The sequence below is a fragment of the Protopterus annectens genome, chromosome 6.part0, assembly GCF_019279795.1.
Source record: "Protopterus annectens isolate FY-2018-M chromosome 6.part0, PAN1.0, whole genome shotgun sequence".
NCBI classification, from domain to species: domain Eukaryota; kingdom Metazoa; phylum Chordata; order Ceratodontiformes; family Protopteridae; genus Protopterus; species Protopterus annectens.
The window spans coordinates 1,839,751,440-1,839,770,577 of NC_056737.1; the positions used below are offsets into that span (position 1 = coordinate 1,839,751,440).

The following is a 19,138-nucleotide window of genomic DNA, read 5'->3' on the forward strand; positions in this document are numbered from 1 at the left end:
ATGTTTGCACAATCACCAGTGCAACAGTCTTGCCAAATTATTATGCCTTTCAGTATATAGTCCTTCTTCCATTAGTATGTCACAACCAGCAACAAGGTGTGCGACTGTTTCCAATTCCGTTTTACAAAACCTATATTTGTCCGTTTCTCCCACATGTTCAAGGACTTTGTAAACCAGCGTGTACGTAACCCACTGTCTTGGGCTGCCAATATTAGCTTTTCATCTCTTGGTTTGAATTTGCCACTTCTTAATCATTCCTGCATTCGATCCTGATCAGCATGAAGTTCTTCCAGAAGTTTTCCATACGTGCAAATATATTTATGCATTTTCCACATTTCTTGCCTTCTCATCTGGTCCTTCATCTTATATTTTTTCTTTTTGTTTTTTGGCATACTCAGTTGTTGCCTGATTTTTTTCTACTTGATGCCGATATGCTTCTGCTAGATTAAGCAGAGAAGTCATCTTATATTTATTCTCCTCATGTTTCAAAACTTTCACTACATTTGGGTCTTGTGAGGTCAGCAGATATGTGTGGAGTCCCACGATTGCAGATCTATGCATGTAATCAATTTCAAGGAGGCCCATCCCTCCTTTGGAACAGCGAACATGTAATCTTGGTATGCACTGTTTTTTATAAATCATTTGGTGAGCATGAGGCATCTTTCTTGTTTTCCTGTACATCTCCTTTATGGCCATTGCCTTGTGCATGGAACATATGTGTGACATATGGCTTCCCTATTACAACCTAAAGGCTTTGGTATACTGGCCAGATGTCGGGCTGCTCTTGACAGGAGATCCTTATTGTAAAGACTACCGCAGTAGTGAAAAGAGTATCTACCGTTATGGTAAGATTGCAGACAACTGTAATTTTTTCGCAGATTTTCAAAGAAAGGAGAATACACCTTGCACTTGCAAGATTTTTATCGTCAGCTCTGGTTTTGTCTTTATCAGACAAAACAATTCAGGAAATTTGATCAGCTATTTATTGCCATCTCAAAACCAAACTTGGTAGAGCTGTTGCCAAAGTTACATGCTCACAGTGGTTGTCAGACTGCATTTCATTTTTCTGTAACAAGAAGGGTTTGCCTTTACAATCCAAACCAAAGGCTGTCTCAACAAGGGTGATGGTGGCTTTTTCAGAGAGACTTCCAGTCAGTGACATTTGTGCAGCAGCTGCTTGGTCTGCAGTCATTACTTTTATATCTTACTGTAAACTTGATGTATAATCTAAATCTCAATCTTCTTTTGGTTCCACCACTATCAGGAATGTCCTTCCTTGATACCACCCTGAAGACAGATTGGGAAGCTGTCTCATATGTTGAATCGGACAAAAGTACACAACATTGCATATGAAATTTATGTACTTACCATACCGATCGATCCATTCTCCCTCTCTGCTGCACCCATACCAAATTGACACATATGGCTTTGAGATGACTGAGTGGTTGCTACTTCTACAACCTGTCTGTGAACAGCCCTATTTCCCTGATCTCTTTTCTGGTATTGGTTTCTAATTTCTAGTGTATGGTCATAATTAGGACTTGGAGGATACTTGATGCTATTGACCCTTTATGTCTGAATGGCTTTTTTTGTGATGTCCTCTCTATGGGCCAGTAATCAAGGAGCCTGAATCCTCACCATTTACACTGGAGAGGGGCATTCACTTGGAACAAAAAGTTAGATATGCACAGTATTTTCAGATGCAGTTCTCTGTATCAAGCACAATTTTCCTTAAAAACACACAGGGAACAGACTCAGTCCGGGGTCTGGATTTCTCTCTCTGTCTCCCTCCAGGTCCCCAGTAAGACTCTCCCCACTGGGACAGCTATAGAGTTGAGTCCTCAGTCGAGTGTCCAAGCCAAGTCCTCCAGCACCCTCTCTGTGAAACCAGTGCTTCGTGTCCCTGCTCCAAGCAGCCAGTTATACTGAGTGAAATTAATGATGTGAAGTTGTTCAATCTCGCTGTTCATTCTTACAAATGGGTTCAGAGCCGATCCCTCGGCTCCGAGTCGACCGCTTTCACAAGCTTGAGGTTTTCGAGTAGCTCAAAGCCAAGTCCCTATCCCATGATGCTGTTTGCCTCACTCCAGCTCTAGTTTGATGCTGCAATAGATCAGAGGTCGATAGTGGAGCTCGGGCCAGTATTTACATCTTTGCTTTATTTATCCAAGATATTGTTACTAGAATATTATAGGAAGTGTGTGTTTTTGCTAGTTTTCTATAGACTAATTAATTAGTTAGATTTTTGGTTCTTGTTTCTGAGAAAAAAATTTGTTTCTAGAGCAGCTGCTCTTAGGCCTTTCTTTGGCCGAGTTTTAGTTCGTCCCTAACCCGTTACCTTTTATCATGTCTATTGTTTATAGTAGTTAACTGTTTAACTGTTAACTCTGTTATCGAGTGCTGTTAGTCTAGTCTGTGTGTGTGTGTTTTGTTTAGGCAGTTTTATATATATATATATATATATATATATATATATATATATATATATATATATACATATACATACACACACATATATACATATATATATTTTGATATTTGCGTTAACATGGCTGATCAAAAGGAGAAAGAGAGACAGAAGTCAGGGTTTAAGAAATGCCCTAAGTGCAGTCTGGGTGCAGTCCATCTTCAGGAGGACTGTTCCATTTGTCACTCGTTCAGCAGCAGGGTCTTGTTAGAACGTAGGAGAAAGCTAGAGAATAGAGGTTTGTTGAAACCTAATTTTCAGGAATCTCTTGATAAGGCTGACCAGACTTCAAAATCTTCCAAAGGATCTAAGTCTTCGAAAGCTTTTTCGGAGCCAAAGTTTTCTGCTCCAAAATTAGCTGAGAAGGTGCGGTTGCTGGTTCCACAGACCTAGGCACCGAGCAAGTTTTTCAGAGCCGGTCTCCGAATGTTTTGAACTCACCAATTTTAAAATCAGTGGCTTCCTCCAACCCTTTGACTCGTTCTTCGAGGAGCCTCTCCGATGTGGACCGAGTGGTGCAGAGGCTCCTCCAGAACCCGGCATTAGCCAAATTGTTGTTGGCTGTGGCCCAGTCAGGCTCTGAGCCGAAGACGCCCTTGCCTACTGTGTCTGCTCCTCCTCTGAGCTGAGCTGGGCCTTTGGGGCCGGGGGAGGTAGAAATGATGATCGTGGAACCCTCGGAGCAGAGGCCTGTTCCATTGCCATCGGTTCCGTCGACTCAGACTACTTCGGTGCCTAATCGAGGAGTCTGGGAGCCAATACACTCTGGTTGGCTCTGGGGGGAGAGTCGAACCGATGGGTCAGTTCTGACCCTTCCTCTCGGAACTTCGACAAAGATGAGCTTGGCTCCTTCATCTAGTTCGGAGCCCACTGTTTCGATGCCAGGGAAGTTGCAGTCTTCTTTGGAACCGGCTGCTTCCTCGCATCAGAGAAGAGGGGCTTTCGATGCCATGAGGAGAGTTATGTCTCCGAAGACACCCACTTCATCAGGGCCTACTTGCTCATCCCCGAAAGTGCCGTGTTCTACCTCTGCATCACAGATCCCCTTAAAGCATAGAGGCCCAGTTGGGTGACCCATGTTCTACCAAGACCTCACCAGCAGCTCCCGCTGATGAGGTTCCCAGAAAGAAGCTTTGCAAGAGGAGGCTTTTAGACTCCCCACAGGAGTCTGTCTCATCAGACACTGACTTAGAGGAGTCAAAAGTGTCCCCACAGTCCTCCTCGGAGGATATCTCTTTCACTGATATCCTAGAGATCCTAAGACAGAAGGGTGGCTGGCAGTCAGTTAACCCTACTGATGATGCGTCGGTGCTTCTGTGAAGGCCTTTGGGTCTCAACCCTCCACCTCCTGGGTGACTCCACCCTTCGGTGAATTAATGGAATTAGTTGCACGAAGGGCATGGGAGTCCCCTGATACTGTGGAACCTGTCCCTCGGAGGCCCAACAAGTTTATTACCTCTCCGCAGGACAAAATGTTTCTTACCAAAGGAGTGCCGGTTGATGCCATGGTGGTGGTAGCGGCCACCAAGAAAGAGATGTCTGAAATCTCTTCTACTGTCTATCCTCCTAATAGAGATTCTGGGATTATAGACAGGTATGGGAAACTCATTTTTAGTTCAGCAACTTTTGCTATGCGATCGCTCAACTATTTGACACACTTTACCAGACGTCAGAGAGATCTCCTTAAAGAGCTTGGAGATACTGTACAGAATACTGCAGCTGAGGGTGTTCCTGATAAGGTGACATCCCAGCTCAATACCCTTAACTCTGTAGTTAACTCGTCCATGCGTCTCATTTCTTATGCAGCTGATGGTATGAGTAGGGCAGCGGGTTCAGGAATAGCTCTTCAGAAACATTCCTGGATGTCCTCATGCTCCTTTGCGGAAGCCTTCAAATCTTTCTTTATTAATACCCTGTTTGATGGCTCGTTTCTTTTCGGTCCTAAAGTCAAGGAGACCTACGCTAGATGTGAACAAGAAGGAAAGACTCTATCTGCCGAAGGAGTCCATTTTTCCACCCCTACTAGACCTTACCCCAAAGGGCAAAAGGGAGGAAAAATGTGGCTCCGCAAGTCCAAAGGAGCCTTTCAGAACACACACAGTGAACCCCCCTCCAGGGGCAGAGGAGGGGGCAATAATGGAAGACACCACTCAGGTGGCAGAGGGGAACTGCAAAACCAGGGTGACAGGGATCAGTTCTTTGGGAAGCCCTACCAGTGCTCCTGACAGAAAGCTCGCCTGCCCTGCTCTGGAGGCAGTTGGGGGTTGCTTGTCTTTGTATCCAGACGCCTGGCTAAAAATTACAAAAGACTCTTAGGTACAAAGCATTACATCCAGAGGATATTTCATTCCTTTCACAGAACCACCCTCCACATGAAAAAAATCTCAGATGTTCCACCCAGTCTCAGGGATCAAGCAACCATAGAAATTCAAAGGTTTCTAGAAAAAAAGAGTCATCCAACCAGTCCCAGCAGACCAGATAGGATCCGGAACCTACTCAAGATTCTTTTTAGTTCCAAAGAAAACAGGGGACTGGAGGCCCATCTTGCACCTCAGCAAACTCAACACTTTTGTAAAGAAAGAGAAGTTCCGGAAGGTCACGCTTCAGTCGATACTTCCTTTTCTAGGAACGGACGACTGGATGTGCTCTAGAGATCTGAAGGATGCGTACTATCATATCAAAATGGCCAGACCATCCATAAATCACCTGCGTTTCTGGCTGGGAGCCAGTCATTATCAGTTCAGAGCACTGCCCTTTGGTCTTACAACAGCCCCCAGTTTGTTTACCAAATGCATGGCAGTGGTTATGGCTCACCTGCGACGTCTAGGATTACGAGTGTTTCTGTACCTGGACAACTGGCTCCTCACCGCCACCACCAGGCATCAACTAGTTCAATCCAGGGACCTCACTCTAAAGCTGTGTTCCCAGTTAGGAATTACTATAAATTTCGACAAGTCTCCGTTGTCACCATCGCAGCATATTTCCTTTATAGGAGCAGATTTAGACACCACCACTGCCATGGTAATACTGCCTTTGGAAAGAATAGTCATGCTTCGACAAGAGACATCAGGCATGGCACAAAACAAATTACAAGTCTCTCAAGTTTTAAAACTGCTAGGTACTATGGCAGCAACTCTCATAGCAGTTCCTCTAGGGTGCATGCACATGAGAATACTTCAATGGTTACTTTTCACCTAATGGTCTTAACTTCTGATGTCATTCTTGATAGTCATGCAAAAAGGATCTACAGTGGTGGTTGACCAGTCACCATGTCACAGTAGGTTGCCCATTTGTTCTTCCCCCACCATCAACAACGGTGACCACGGTCACTTCTCTGATAGGGTGGGGGTGGCTTTTTCAGGGAAGAACAGCTCAAGGCACCTGGTCAGAGACAGAATCACAATTACACATCAATGTTCTGGAGATAAGAGCAGTACTTTTGGCATTGCAGTACTTCCAGGACTCTCTTCCTCTGGGAATGATTGCGATTCAGACTGACAACATGTCAGTCGTCTGGTATATCAACAAACAAGGGGGAACCAAGTCTTATCCCCTGTGTCGAGAGGCCCTAAGAGTCTGGCCGTGGGCTGTATCCACCGGGCACTTTCTGATAGCGACGCACATCCCAGGGAACTCCAGCATGATCGCGGGCAAACTAAGCAGAGCTATTTTGATGCCACACGAGTGGTCCCTCAAGATCGAGGTAGCGGAAAGGGTTTTCCGCAGATGTGGCAAGCTGTGCTGCGACTTGTTTGCATGTCCCATGAATGCCAAATGCAGAAGCTACTTTGCCCTGAATCCTCCACCAGGGGAAAACCCAAGGGACTCTCTCATCCATGTTTGGACCCTGGGACTTCATTATGCATTTCCACCCATTCCCCTAATTCCAAAAGTTGTGCAGAAGGCCAAAGCCTTGGGAAGGACTGTAATTCTGATAGCCCCTTATTGGCCTTGACAGATCTGGTTCCCTTTCCTTCGACTCTACCAACTGGAGGAACCTTGGATTCTAGACCCATTTCCAGATCTGCTGACACATTCGTCAGGGGCTCTCCATCCTTCACTTCACTCCCTCAAATTGACAGCTTGGCTGCTCCTATTTCCAACATAGCCAGGTCCCACAACTTTTCCTCGGAAGCACAGCATATCCTAGTATCATCCCACAAGGCCTCAACCAGAAAGTTGTATGTTAGCAAGTGGAAGAGATTCGCTTTGTGGGCTTCTCAAAATAATATTGATAATATATCACTCCAATTGCTAGCATATTAGAGTTCTTGACTAAGCTTTTTAATGAAAGTGCTGCTGCAGCTACCATACGTGTTCAATTGGCTGCAATTTCTAATTTTCACCTCTGATCGGAAGGCTCAAATCTTATGTCTCACAGGTTATGTAGAGCCTTCTTAAAAGAAACCATACATATTAGACCACCAGTTAGACAACCTTTCACTCCCTGGAGCCTATATTATTTTCTATCTAGGATTATTCTTCCTCCATTTGAGCCTGCATCTTCCTGACAACTAAAATTCCTGTCTTGGAAAACAATTTTTTTGGTGGCCATTACATCAGCACGCAGGTTGTCTGAATTATAGGCTTTATCTATTAAACCCCCATACTTGATTTCACTCTGACAGAGTGTCGCTCCGGATTAATCCCTCCTCCTTTCCAAAGGTGTGTTCAGAGGCTAATTTAAATTAAACAATTAAACTTCCAACTTTCTTCAGTAACCACTCCAACAAGTTGGAGTATATGTTGCATAAACTTGATGTACACAGACAACTCAGATTTTATTTAGATAGAACCAAAGAATTTAGAAAATCAGAACAACATTTTGACTCATTCAGATACCAAGAAAGGTCAACCTGTGTCAGAAGTCACTCTTTCCAAATGGTTAACAGAGTGTATAAAATTCATATATTCTTCCATGAATCAACCGCTAGAACATAAAGGGAAGGCGCACTCCACAAGGGCTGTTTCTACTTCTTCAGCTTACATGGCTAGACTGCCGTTAGACACAATATGTGCAGCTGCCACTTGGTCAAAACTACATACCTTCATTACGCATTACAAAGTAGCTAAGGCCTCCAGGGACAGGGCTTCGTTTAATTCCACTGTCCTCAGGAATATATTCCCATGAGCCACCCAGGATAAATGGTGCTTGGGACGCTACCCATTTGTAAGAATGAATGGTGAGATTGAACAGCTTCACATAAAGAAGTTATGTACTCACCATAACATTCCATGTGAGTTGTTCATCTCACCTTCATTCTTACATTCCCTCCCACCTACCTCCTCCAGGCTTCTCAAAGAAAGAGTAACAGATTTGAGGTCTGGTGGGTGTTTGTCTAGGATTTCTTACTCCGGCAGGAGTTACACTCATGTTACTTATGTTGTATATATTGGGATAAGCAAATTAGATCTGAGGTGAGGCAGAGAGCATCATGGGATAGGGACTTGGACTTGAGCTACTCAAAAACCTCGAGCTTGTGAAAGCGGCCGACTCAGAACTGAGGGATCGGCTCCGAACCCATTTGTAAGAATGAAGGCGAGATGAACAACTCACATGGAACATTATGGTGAGTACATAACTTCTTTTTAATACAAATGGTAGGGTTTTGACCACTGCAGTAAGACTTTCAGGAGTGGCCACAGTGTTGCTGAATAAATACAAGTACTCTCAAAGGTTAAAATATTGTCTAAAAGGCCAGCCACAAAAAAGTTTAAATATATTTAATAATAAAATAATATGAAAATACTAAATATCTATTTACAGTAAACACAAGAGTTTCAGTCATATTTCCACAGTGCTTACTATATTTTCTTGACTGTTCTAAATAATTACTAGTCCCTGGTTCACTTTCTAGAGCAAGCAAGATGAAGAAGGTGAGTGGCCTTCCTTCTTTGTCAAGTTCCAAGTGGCAGACTGCCGTGAGACTTCAGTGTCATCTAGTATTAAAATATCATTACAGAGCCAACTTAAAGAATCTGTTCTGATTCCCATACTACCCTCTTGGCTAGAAGATGCCAGGATTTAGCACATATGTGTCAATAATACCCACACATAGATCTTTGCTAAGATTGGTTAAAGCTTCTGCAAGTCATAAAACAATTTCAAACGTCTGCCCTACAAGAGTAGCAATTGGTTCACTGCTAAAGACAATACAGAAGGCTTCCTAGTACTTTGAGCCAGAGACAAAATGTTTGGGAAAACAATCAGAACTGTAATATACACTCTTTATGTCTTAAATTTACTAATGTAATTTCACACTGTTTTTCAAAGTTAGCTGGACTGAGATTAACCTCTTCTCTTCCAGTATCCTCTGTTAAAACATATACATTTAATCAATTACAATACAGTCATGACCCACTGTTGGTACATTTTTAACACAAGCAGCTTTACAAATACATTTTTAACACAAGCATCTGGACATATCAGCTTGATATACAAATGACATACGATTCTTTTTACAAAGCTGCAGCCAGCTATGCTGGCATGTGTTACACATCCACCGCCCTACTTCCCCTGGCATAGATGGCAATATTTCACATCATCACATCCCCCCCCCCCCCTTTGAAGACTCAGACTTTTCAAATTACCCTTGAGAAATGTTGCTCGAGAGGAATGAGCCTGCCCAGGTATACCTTAACCCATACCGTGTCTTGAGAGCCCATCTGCATCGGCATTGCTGACCCCACTGCAGTGCTGCACTGTCATATCGTATGCCTGCAACCCTAGGCTGCACCTTAATAACTTGGCATTTTGCTGGCTTGCTCGATGTATCCACATTAAAGGGATTGTGGTCTAGAACTACAGTGAGTTTCTTTCCATTCAGATAGGGTTGAGTGTCCATACTATGGCTAGACATTCTTTTTCTACTGCTGCATAACATTCCTCCCTAGGTTGGAGTCTATGGCTGAGATATACCACTGGGTGCTCTTCTCCCTCTTAGGAATCCTGGCTGAGTACAGTCACCACCCCATGGTTCGAATCATCCACCTGCACAAAAAATTATTTGCTGTAATCTGGACTGGCTAACACAGGGGGGGTCCTTTCCAAAGCACCTTTAAGCTTTTGGAATGCTTGCTGACAGGCTGGGGTCCACACTACATTGTCTGGCCTGTTTTTCCTCATCAGGTCTGTGAGGGGAGCAGCTGTTTGTACTATAATTGGGAATGAATTTCCTATAGTACCCCTCTGTCCTCAAGAATGCCCTCACCTGCTTTTTGGTAACAGGGGCAGGCCACACCTGAATAGCTTTCACTTTGGCGGGTTCTAGCCTGATCTTACCAATCCCCACTCTGTGTCCCAGGTAGGAGACCTCTGCCTTACCCACCTGACACTTACTGGCCTTAATGGTCAACCCTACTCTTTGCAGTCTGCCCCAGACCTCCTTGACATGCCGAAGGTGCTTATGCCAGGAATGGCTGTAGATGGCAATATCATCCAGGTAAATAAGGATATAATCACCTCCTCCTGCTAGAATACAATCTGCCAGCCTCTGGAAGTTCGCTGGGGCATATTTCATCCCAAAGGGCATCTTTGTGAACTTGTATAATCCCAAAGGAGTCCCAAAGGCTCACCTCTCTCTAGCGGTGGGAGTCAAGAGCACCTGTCAGTAGCCCTTGGTCAGATCAGTAGTGGTCAAATACTTAGCCACACCCAGCTGCATGGTGCTGCACCAGCTGGGTGCACCCAGGTTTCCCAGTGAACATGTCCCCAAACTCCTGTAACACTTCTCGGATTTTTCAAACCTGGTTAGGGGATAGCCTCTGGGACATTGCTACCCCTTCCACTGAGGTGTCAGTTAAAGCCTCATTGAGGAGATCAGTTAACAGATCCCCCTCAGACTCCTCCTGCCATCCACTGCAAATACTCAGCACCAGGGCCTTCCTGTCATGGTAAGACTTCATGTTAACATGGTACAGTTTGTGCCCCTGCCTAGCAGTTCTACCATATAGTTAACATCACCGACCTTCCTTAACATTTTGAAGGGTCCCTCCCAAGCTCCCTGCAGCTTATTGTGTCTGACAGGAATTAGCACCATAACCTGTTGTCCCACAGCATACGATTGGGCTTGAGCATTCCTGTCATACCAGACCATTTTTCTGCTGTAGGACTCTTGCCAGGTTCTTCTGGGCCAAGCCCATCAGCTCCCTATGCCTTGTCATAAGGTTTAGGACATATGCCACAAAAGACTCCTTGTGGGATTCACACTCACCCTTCTACTCATCACGAATAAAATCTAAAGGCTCCCTCACCCTATGCCCCATATAGTAACTCAAAGAATGAAAGCCCTGTGGATTCCTGGGGTACTTCTATGAGTGCAAACAGCAGATGGGGCAAATATTTTCCCATTCTCTGTTAAACTGGTCTACAAATGCCAGTAACATGTTTTTTAGTGTAGAGTTTAACCTCTCCACAAGACCATTGTTCTGGGGATGGTCTTTATGCGCTTCAACCCACAGTGCTTCCACAGACAAGCCAGCAGGAATGACATAAAATTGGCACCTCTGTCAGTATTTCTCTTGAGAAACTTACCCTGCTGAAAATCACTAACAAAGCATTTGCCACTTTCTCTGCCTCGATGGAGGACAGACCCACTGCCTCATGATGTCTAGTAGCATAATCTACTACCGCCAGGATATACTTCATCCCTGTGGAGCTTGGGGTACTCAGAGGCCCCACAATATCCATAGATGCCCCCTGAAACGGCTTCTCAGTCACAGGCAAAGGCATCAAATGAGCTTTGACTTTGTCTCCTGCCTTACCTACTTTTTGGCACTGCTCATGGGTCCTGCAGTACCATGTTACATCCCTTGCAATCCCAGACCATTAAATGTTCTGCATAATATGTCTGTTGGTACGCTTTATGCCCATATGACCTGCAGAAGGAATGTCATGGGCTATGGCTAGAAGTGTCAGATGGCAGGCTCTAGACACTACAACTGCTGTATTACCTCACCCTGTAGGCCTCCCTCAGAGATCCACTCTCTGTATAGTAAGCCTTTGTTCCAGTATACAGACTCTCCTTTTCCTTGAGAATCTGGTGCCTCCCTAGCTACCTCCCTCAATCTCTTAGTGTAGTCTCCAAGAGCTTAGCCTGTCTCAACTGTGTCTTTGTGACCCTTCCCCAACTCTCTTTCCACATCAAATCTGATATCCTGTGACAGAGGTGACTCACTGTCAGCCTGGGTACTTACCACCACCTCTGCCCTTGCAGTCACTCTGTCCAAGGGGACATCAGTACCTACCAGGAGCTGTGGCTCACCTTTAGGATCACTAGTACAGGGTAGCTCCCTCCCTGAAATAGCCACCTCACCAGTCCTGACTTCAGGTGTGGGGTCTAGCTCCGTCTTCCTGGGTCTTCCCCAGACTTTCAGACTCACATGCCTGTCTTCAAGCCTAACTGCATGTAACTGCAATCACACAAGGTACTGCATTATCAAAATCATTCCCTGTAGCTACTCCCCTGCACTCTTTTGGAACTAACCTCCACTGGATGTTAGATATATTAAGCAACTAAAACAATTCAAAACTTCTACCAAAAACCTTCTAAAAAGCACCTGGACCTGCCACTGCACACACCCACCTTAACTGTCTACCTCTCATCCTCAGCTGTTTTCTACCTACCTCCCTTTTTTTCTTATCCTTACTTAACTTTAACTGTAAATCCTATTTGTTACTAACGTGGACTACCTGTGCTAATTGTCTGCTCTAATATTTTCATTCCATGTTCCTATGTAGCTACATCTTTAGTGACTGTATTTGTGATAAGACTATATAATTTTGTATATAACCTTGGTGACTTTACATTATTAGTTATAAACTGTAAACTATTTACTAACTTTTTTAATGCTGTACTTTTCATATATGTTATCTATGTAGCTTTTCCCCCTGGCCTCTGCTGAAAAAGGGCAATTACTCAGTTAGACTAATCCACTTAACAAATTTTAAATAATAAATAATAATAATCTTTTGGGATATCCTCAAACACACCTACCTGCTTGCTTCCTTTTCCACCCTCCCAGTCAAGGTGAACCTTGGCCAAAGGCATTTGGAATAAAGTCCCTCCTAAAGCTCTGACTAGAGTGGACTGCCCAAGCGAATACTGCTCCTCTTTAACCACTGCCGGCTTCACAATGGTTATGTCAGCATCTGTCTCTCTCTTAGCAGTGGCCTGTTTTCCATCCACTAAGATCGGGTATAAACTCTGGTGATAGTCTAGTACCCCTGTTGTCTCCAGACAACTTAACACTGGCATACTGTTATTCCCACATGCTGTCTCCCCCACCTTTTGTTCCCCACCTTGCTTCCATGGACATCTGTATGATACATGGCCTCATTGGTTGCATTTAACCTGTGATCCTGGCTGTGTACTTGAACTAGTGGCTTCCCCTGTTACTGGTGGACCTTGGGGTGGTTTAGGCTGCCCACCATGGGTTCCTTTATATCCATGTGCAGCACTAGGTATCCCCTTCCTGTGCAGTGATGCCTTGCTTGCTAAGTAGAGATACCCTATTTTCCCTAGCTCATCTGCAGAGTTACACTTAGTCTGCCAACCAGAAAAATTCTGAGGGCTTGTCCCCTCACCAAAAGATCTGCTGGCCCTTCAAAAGTGGTGACCTGACACCCACTCAGCCACCTATGAAAATAAGTGCATCTGTGCTCACAAAATGTTTTTCTGTAAGCTTCAGGTGCAAGCATTCTAGTAAACAATCTTTGACTTTATCGTAATTTAAACAGTCAATGTCAGACAATTTAGAAATAGCAGTTACAGCTTTACCATACAGTAATGGTGTCAGGAACCGTACCCAGAGCCCTTGGTTAGCATTATACTGTTTACGTACTCTTTCAAATATATGAATAAAAGTATCAAAATGATCACCCTCTGTAAACTGTGAAAGAAATTTACTGACCATTATTCCTTCTGGGGTTTGGTTATTTACTTCCATTACCCTGGCAAAAAGTCAGCATCTCCCTTTGATGTTGAGCTGCTTCTCCTATTCTTCGGCCTCCAAACACCACAGTCTCTCTGCTGGTTCTAGTTCTAAATGTTTGGCCTCCAGTTCAAGTCTCTCTAACTCCAGACAGATTTAAGTCCTCTGAGGATAAGGTTAACTGTCCTGTTTCTTAGGGCTGCAAATTCCCATCACCAGACTGGTTATCGTCCTGGTTGCTGATCTGAGCTGTTACTAATGCTGAAATAATTTCCTCTTTAGTCAGGTTGGCATGCACCAGTCCTTTGGCTTCACACATCTTGGCCAACTGGGTCTTTGTCAGCTTGCCATAATCCTATGCTGATATTTTTGCCTGCTTTCCCTAACTAAACTAACAACAAACACAAATAAATATAACTGTTGTGAAATGAAATTCTGAATGTTTATCTTGTGTCTGTTGAGAATGCACACACCTTCAGTGACAACTGCCTACAGGCTACAGAAATTCAGTTAATATCCACAGCACTGCTCACCAATATGTGACGTCCCCTGTTTGGGCCAGTAATCAAGGAGCCTAAAGTCTCACCACTGACACTGGAGAGAGATGTTCACTTGGAACAAAACTAGACACACACAGTATTTCCAGATGCAGCTGTCTGCATCAAGCACACTTTCCCTTAAGAGCACCAGGGAACACACACAGTCCAGGGTCTGGATTTCTCAATTTGTCCCCTTCCAGGTCCCCAGTAAGACACCCCACTGACACAGCTATAGAGTTGCGCCCTCAGCTGAGCATCCAGGCCAAGTCCTCCAGCACCCTCTCTGCAAAACCAATGCTTCGCTTCCTGCTCCAGGCAACTGACATGCGGGTTCTTTGAGATTTGATTTGCACAGACACACATGGGAAAGGCTTCCACAGATTTACTAGCTATGCCCCCTTCTGCCTAGCCTATAAGGTAGTCACTGCCACCAGACACTCCAAAGCCAGATACTCTAAGGCTCTTACAAGGGTACCAATTATACGGAGTGAAATTTATGTTAATACAAATGTTAGTGTTTTGACCAGTACAGTAAGGCTTTCAGGAGTGGCCACACAGTGTCACTGAATACGCCTCACAGTTAGACGTTGCCCTTTCGATTCTCCGTTAGAGCGTCTTCTGTGTGGCGACATGCATGAATGGGCGTTCCTTCTTTGAAGGTTGTGCGTTAGGCCCGGCAAGCCAGCACATAAAAATCTACTGCCAATCATTAGCGGACCGGAGTTCCGCTGTGGCAACCCCTAACCAGGAAAAGCCGAAAGACACAACAACAACTCTCAAATGTTAAAATATTCTCCAAGGACCAACCACAATAAAAATCTTAAATATATTTAATAATAAATAATAAAAGAGTATGAAAATACTAAATATCTGTTTGCAATAAACACCAGAGTTTCAGTCACATGAAATATTAAAATAACACAGATGAATAGATTTGCACAGCTACAGAAAAATGGTATTTAACTAATCTCACTATATTTTCCTGACTCATCTAAAGAATTACTATTCCCTAGTTCACTTAAAAGAGCAAGGCAAGATGAATGGTCTTCCTTCTTTGTCAGGTTCCAAGAAACTGACTACCTTGAGACTTCAGTCTCATTTAGCATTAAAATATCATTACAGAGCTGGCTTACAGGATGACATCACACACATCTGGTCATATGACTCCTGATTCCCATACTTCCCCTTGGCTAGAATCTGCCAGTATTTACCACGTGTCAATAATACCCACACATCTTTGCTAAGATTGGTTAATGTTTCTGGAAGTCATAAAACAATTTCAAACTTCTATCCTTCCAGAGAAGCAATTATTTCACTGCTAAAGACAATACAGAAGACTTCCTAGTACTTGTCTTCACATACATTTGGGCTCTGGCTGCAATCAGAGCTGTAATATACACTATTTATGTCCTAAAGTAAGTAATTTAATGTCACACTATTTTTCAATGTTAGCTGGACTGAGATTAACATTTTCTCTTCCAGCATCCTCTGTTAAAACATACACATTCAGTCAGTTACAATACAGTCAAAGGCCACTGTTGGTACATAGGTTCATAGGTTTATACTAGGCTATCTGCCCTAAGGCATTTATAAGCCTAGCCCAAATTTTTGTGGCTTACGCCACCCCTTATATGAAAAAATACTGTGCCCATTAGTTTGTTGTGCCTCTGTCCAGCAGTGACACAGAGATGATTCCCGGGGTAAACCTACGATCTCCCATCCACAGGTCAAGATTTCTCTTGAACAGAGCCAGCGAGGTGCTCTGCCTCACATGGACCAGGATTTTATTCCACAGCATAGGGAGTCTCTGAGTGATAAATCTATCCCTCCAGCACGTCCTATTTATGTCCGTGCTAAGGTTTAAGTCGCTTGCTCTAGTGGTTTTGGTGGATTTGGATTTTTTGAGGTGGAGCATGTCCATTAATTCCGGGTTGGACATGGCCTTGTATGTCAGGCACATGTCACCTCTAAGCAGATGGTATGCGACTGAATAGAGCTGGAGTTTCTTCAATCTGGCAGCATATGACAGATTTTGGAGTCCCTTTATCCTTTTGGTGAGGAACTTTTGGGGTCTCTCCAATTGCTGCAGATGTCGGGTGAGATACATCCCGAATGGGGCATTGTACTCGATCATTGGTCTGATAAGTGAAGAGTACAGGGGAACAATGACCTCACTAGATCTGGATGTGAATCCCTTCATGATCAGGTGGGCAATGTAGAAGGTCTTTCTAACCACTTTAACAACGTGAGTGTCAAAAGAAAGGCCACTGTCAACCTGGGTCCCCAGGTCCCTGATAACCTCTTCTGTGCTTAGTGGATTGCCACCTATATGGTAGCTTGGGGTTACCTTGTTTTTCCCGAAGGGTATGACTATACATTTTTTGGCGTTTAACTTCAGGCCACAGCATGACATTTTTAACACAAGCAGCTTTGCAAATACATTTTTCAACACAAACATCTGTACAGATTAGTGTGATATGCAAATGACATATAATTCTTTTTTTACAAAATTCCAGCTAGCTATGCTAGCATATGTTACACATACACTACCCTACTTCTCATGGCATAGCTGGCAATATCACAGATTGTCACACTTTCATCAGACAGCTGTATACTTTTACATTTGTATGTATATGTCTAGATCATTGCATGGAGGCCAAACTAGGGGTGGCCTGCCTTATAACCCCCTTCTAATTCAGTAGGTGATTTCTTGACATTTGTCAGCTGAAGACACACATGCTTCCAAGTATGGGGGGGGGGGGGTTGAGATTCCAGAATTCTTCTAAACTGAGAATATCTGAAGTAGAGATTCCAACACTTCAAACCACTAAAGATCTAACTAATATAGCAAGTGTGTACAATTATATTTTCTGATCTGAACTTCCTTTGTAGCCTTCTGACTGCACCACTGTGGCAATATCTAGAAACACATTGGAGTTCTAATATGACTTCTGGATATGCACCAAAGACATTAGAACCTGCTGGTTGAAATTGCCTTTGAGATGTGGAGTTCCAGTATGTGTGCAGACATATGTAATATGCTTTCATAAAGTAACTTTTTCAGCATCTTTTTAATGTTTGTTGTTTATTATTTTAGTGATCTGTGTTTTCTGACTAAGTTAATCTCTGTGTTCTTTTGGTTTTTTAACAGCTGTGTTCTATTGAGGTGACCTGTGAATCAGCAAGTGTTATGGCGGCAACGCTGGCCAATGGAGGCTTCTGTCCCATCACAGGAGAGAGAGTGCTGAGTCCAGAAGCTGTAAGAAACACACTGAGCTTGATGCACTCTTGTGGCATGTATGATTTCTCTGGGCAGTTTGCATTTCATGTAAGTTAATTTTGAAATATAAACTGCATCTTTCAAGGGAATAGCCAAAACTGAATTTTCACTAAAACTCTGTAGTTAATGTATTTAATGTAAAGTACAGGATTATTGAATATTAGACTCTCATACTGAAACACAGTTCAGCTACAAATAGCCAAACCCCGATGTAATAATGCAGGCTCAAGAAATCTTTCTTCCCAAGCTCATCACTATAACAGAATTTTTTTTATACTATTAGTCACCTATGAACTGTCTTCTCAGCAAAAGCCTCAATATCCAAAATGCCTTCCAAGTGGCCCTAATAAGTCTTTCTTCAAATCAGTTAACCAAAAAAAACAGAACATACTCATCTCAACTTTCCTCTTGTCAGACTCTGGCTTTTAATCCTGTCCCAGCTCAACAATTCTACAGTTGCTTTCTACCTTTCCTATAATCCAAAGTCACTTACTTTTCTCTCACACAGTCTGAAGTAGGGGATATTTGTAAACTATCCATCATGGACTGAGCTGAGGTAAATAGCTGAATTCTTTTTGGGAAACAAAACTTTCACAGTGCTGGGAAAAGCCAGACAGCTTGCACTTTAATTCATGCTGCTTATATAATGTAATGGTTTCTAAGAACAGCACTGTTGCTGCTTAGTAGTCTCCAGGAAGTCTTGATAGATCAGTACTGTCCTCACTTTCACCATTATGATCTTTCCAGGCTGTCATAGCTAAGACCAGCGCCTGTTCTTTTTTATATCAAGTGACAGATTGAACTAAAATCGCTCAATTGACCGTATGCTTTATCTTCCACTGGTGACATAATTTTGTATGTCTACCCAACGCCCAACAACCTTTTTGTAAAACCCATGCACTGTGCCATCTTATTTTTCACAAATGACAAACAACTGAATCCTTCTTTGCATATCAGTGGCTTTTGGAAATCAAATAATGCCTTTTTTTTGTTCTTCAGTGTAACCAACTGCTTTTCAGTAAAACAATTTGACTGTCCTGTTCCAACTTATTTTGTGCATCATTGACTGCTGGATTGATAACAGACTTGTATTGTTACTTTTAAGTACTCAGCAAAATCATTTCCAGGCATTTCCAGCTGTTTTATATGGCTGCTCATAGATTATGTAAAGCCTTTCTAAAAGGTCCTTTCTATTTACAGCCCCCCATAAATGATGATTCTTCTCCATGTGACTTAAAAACTTTGTTTTGGAAACACTGTCCAAGCTTCCATTTGAGCGAGCAGCATCTGCAGAGTTAACATTCTTATCCTGGAAACCTTTTCATCTGATGTTATCCTTTTCATTTTTCCTCACTGTTGGGTTTTCGAATTCGACTTTGTATCTGACTTGGCGGCATTCACAAGACTTTAGAATCTGAGTCTTCAGCTCCTCCCTTTCCCATAATGCATCATACCTTCCCTAACCCCTCAGATCTCATTTGCCACCATACAGCACAGAATGTGGTCTGCTAGTCTTGAGCACTTTCACTTTAGTAAGTGAAAAGTTGCCTTATTTTCCTCTGTTTTTCTTTTTGCCTTTTAAAATCTTGTAGTTCTCTTGAATTTCTTCTGGATAAATATCCTTTCCTCCATTCCTGAGAGTTAATTGCTGGCTTTAGGGCTTTGTCTCCCCCCCCCCCCCCCCCATGCATTCACTTTCTCTCTCCTTAGTGCCAGTGGTGCTTTTTCGTCTTCTTTCTTCCTGTTTAAAAAAAAAAACTTTCCATCATATGATAATAAGTTTAATACCTTAGTGAGAGTATGTGTTTAAAGCCTTCCTGTGGATTCTGGGTGTATGAGAGTGAGTGGTGTTCTCTCAATGGCAGACAAGCCTACAAGCTTCAAAAGATTCGCGTCTTGTGCACACAATGTGTCTACTGT

General features: G+C 43.2%; 1 protein-coding gene across 4 annotated transcripts in view; it reads left to right on the top strand.

Annotated features, from left to right (window-relative positions):
- GLS (glutaminase) overlaps positions 1 to 19,138 on the top strand; it is a 1,896,678-nt gene that overhangs the window by 930,262 nt on the left and 947,278 nt on the right. For all 4 annotated transcript variants that reach the window (XM_044075192.1, XM_044075191.1, XM_044075190.1 and 1 more), the window contains exon 12: positions 17,090 to 17,266. In XM_044075192.1, coding sequence (XP_043931127.1) covers positions 17,090 to 17,266 — 177 coding nt within the window. The remainder of the gene's footprint in view (positions 1 to 17,089; positions 17,267 to 19,138) is intronic.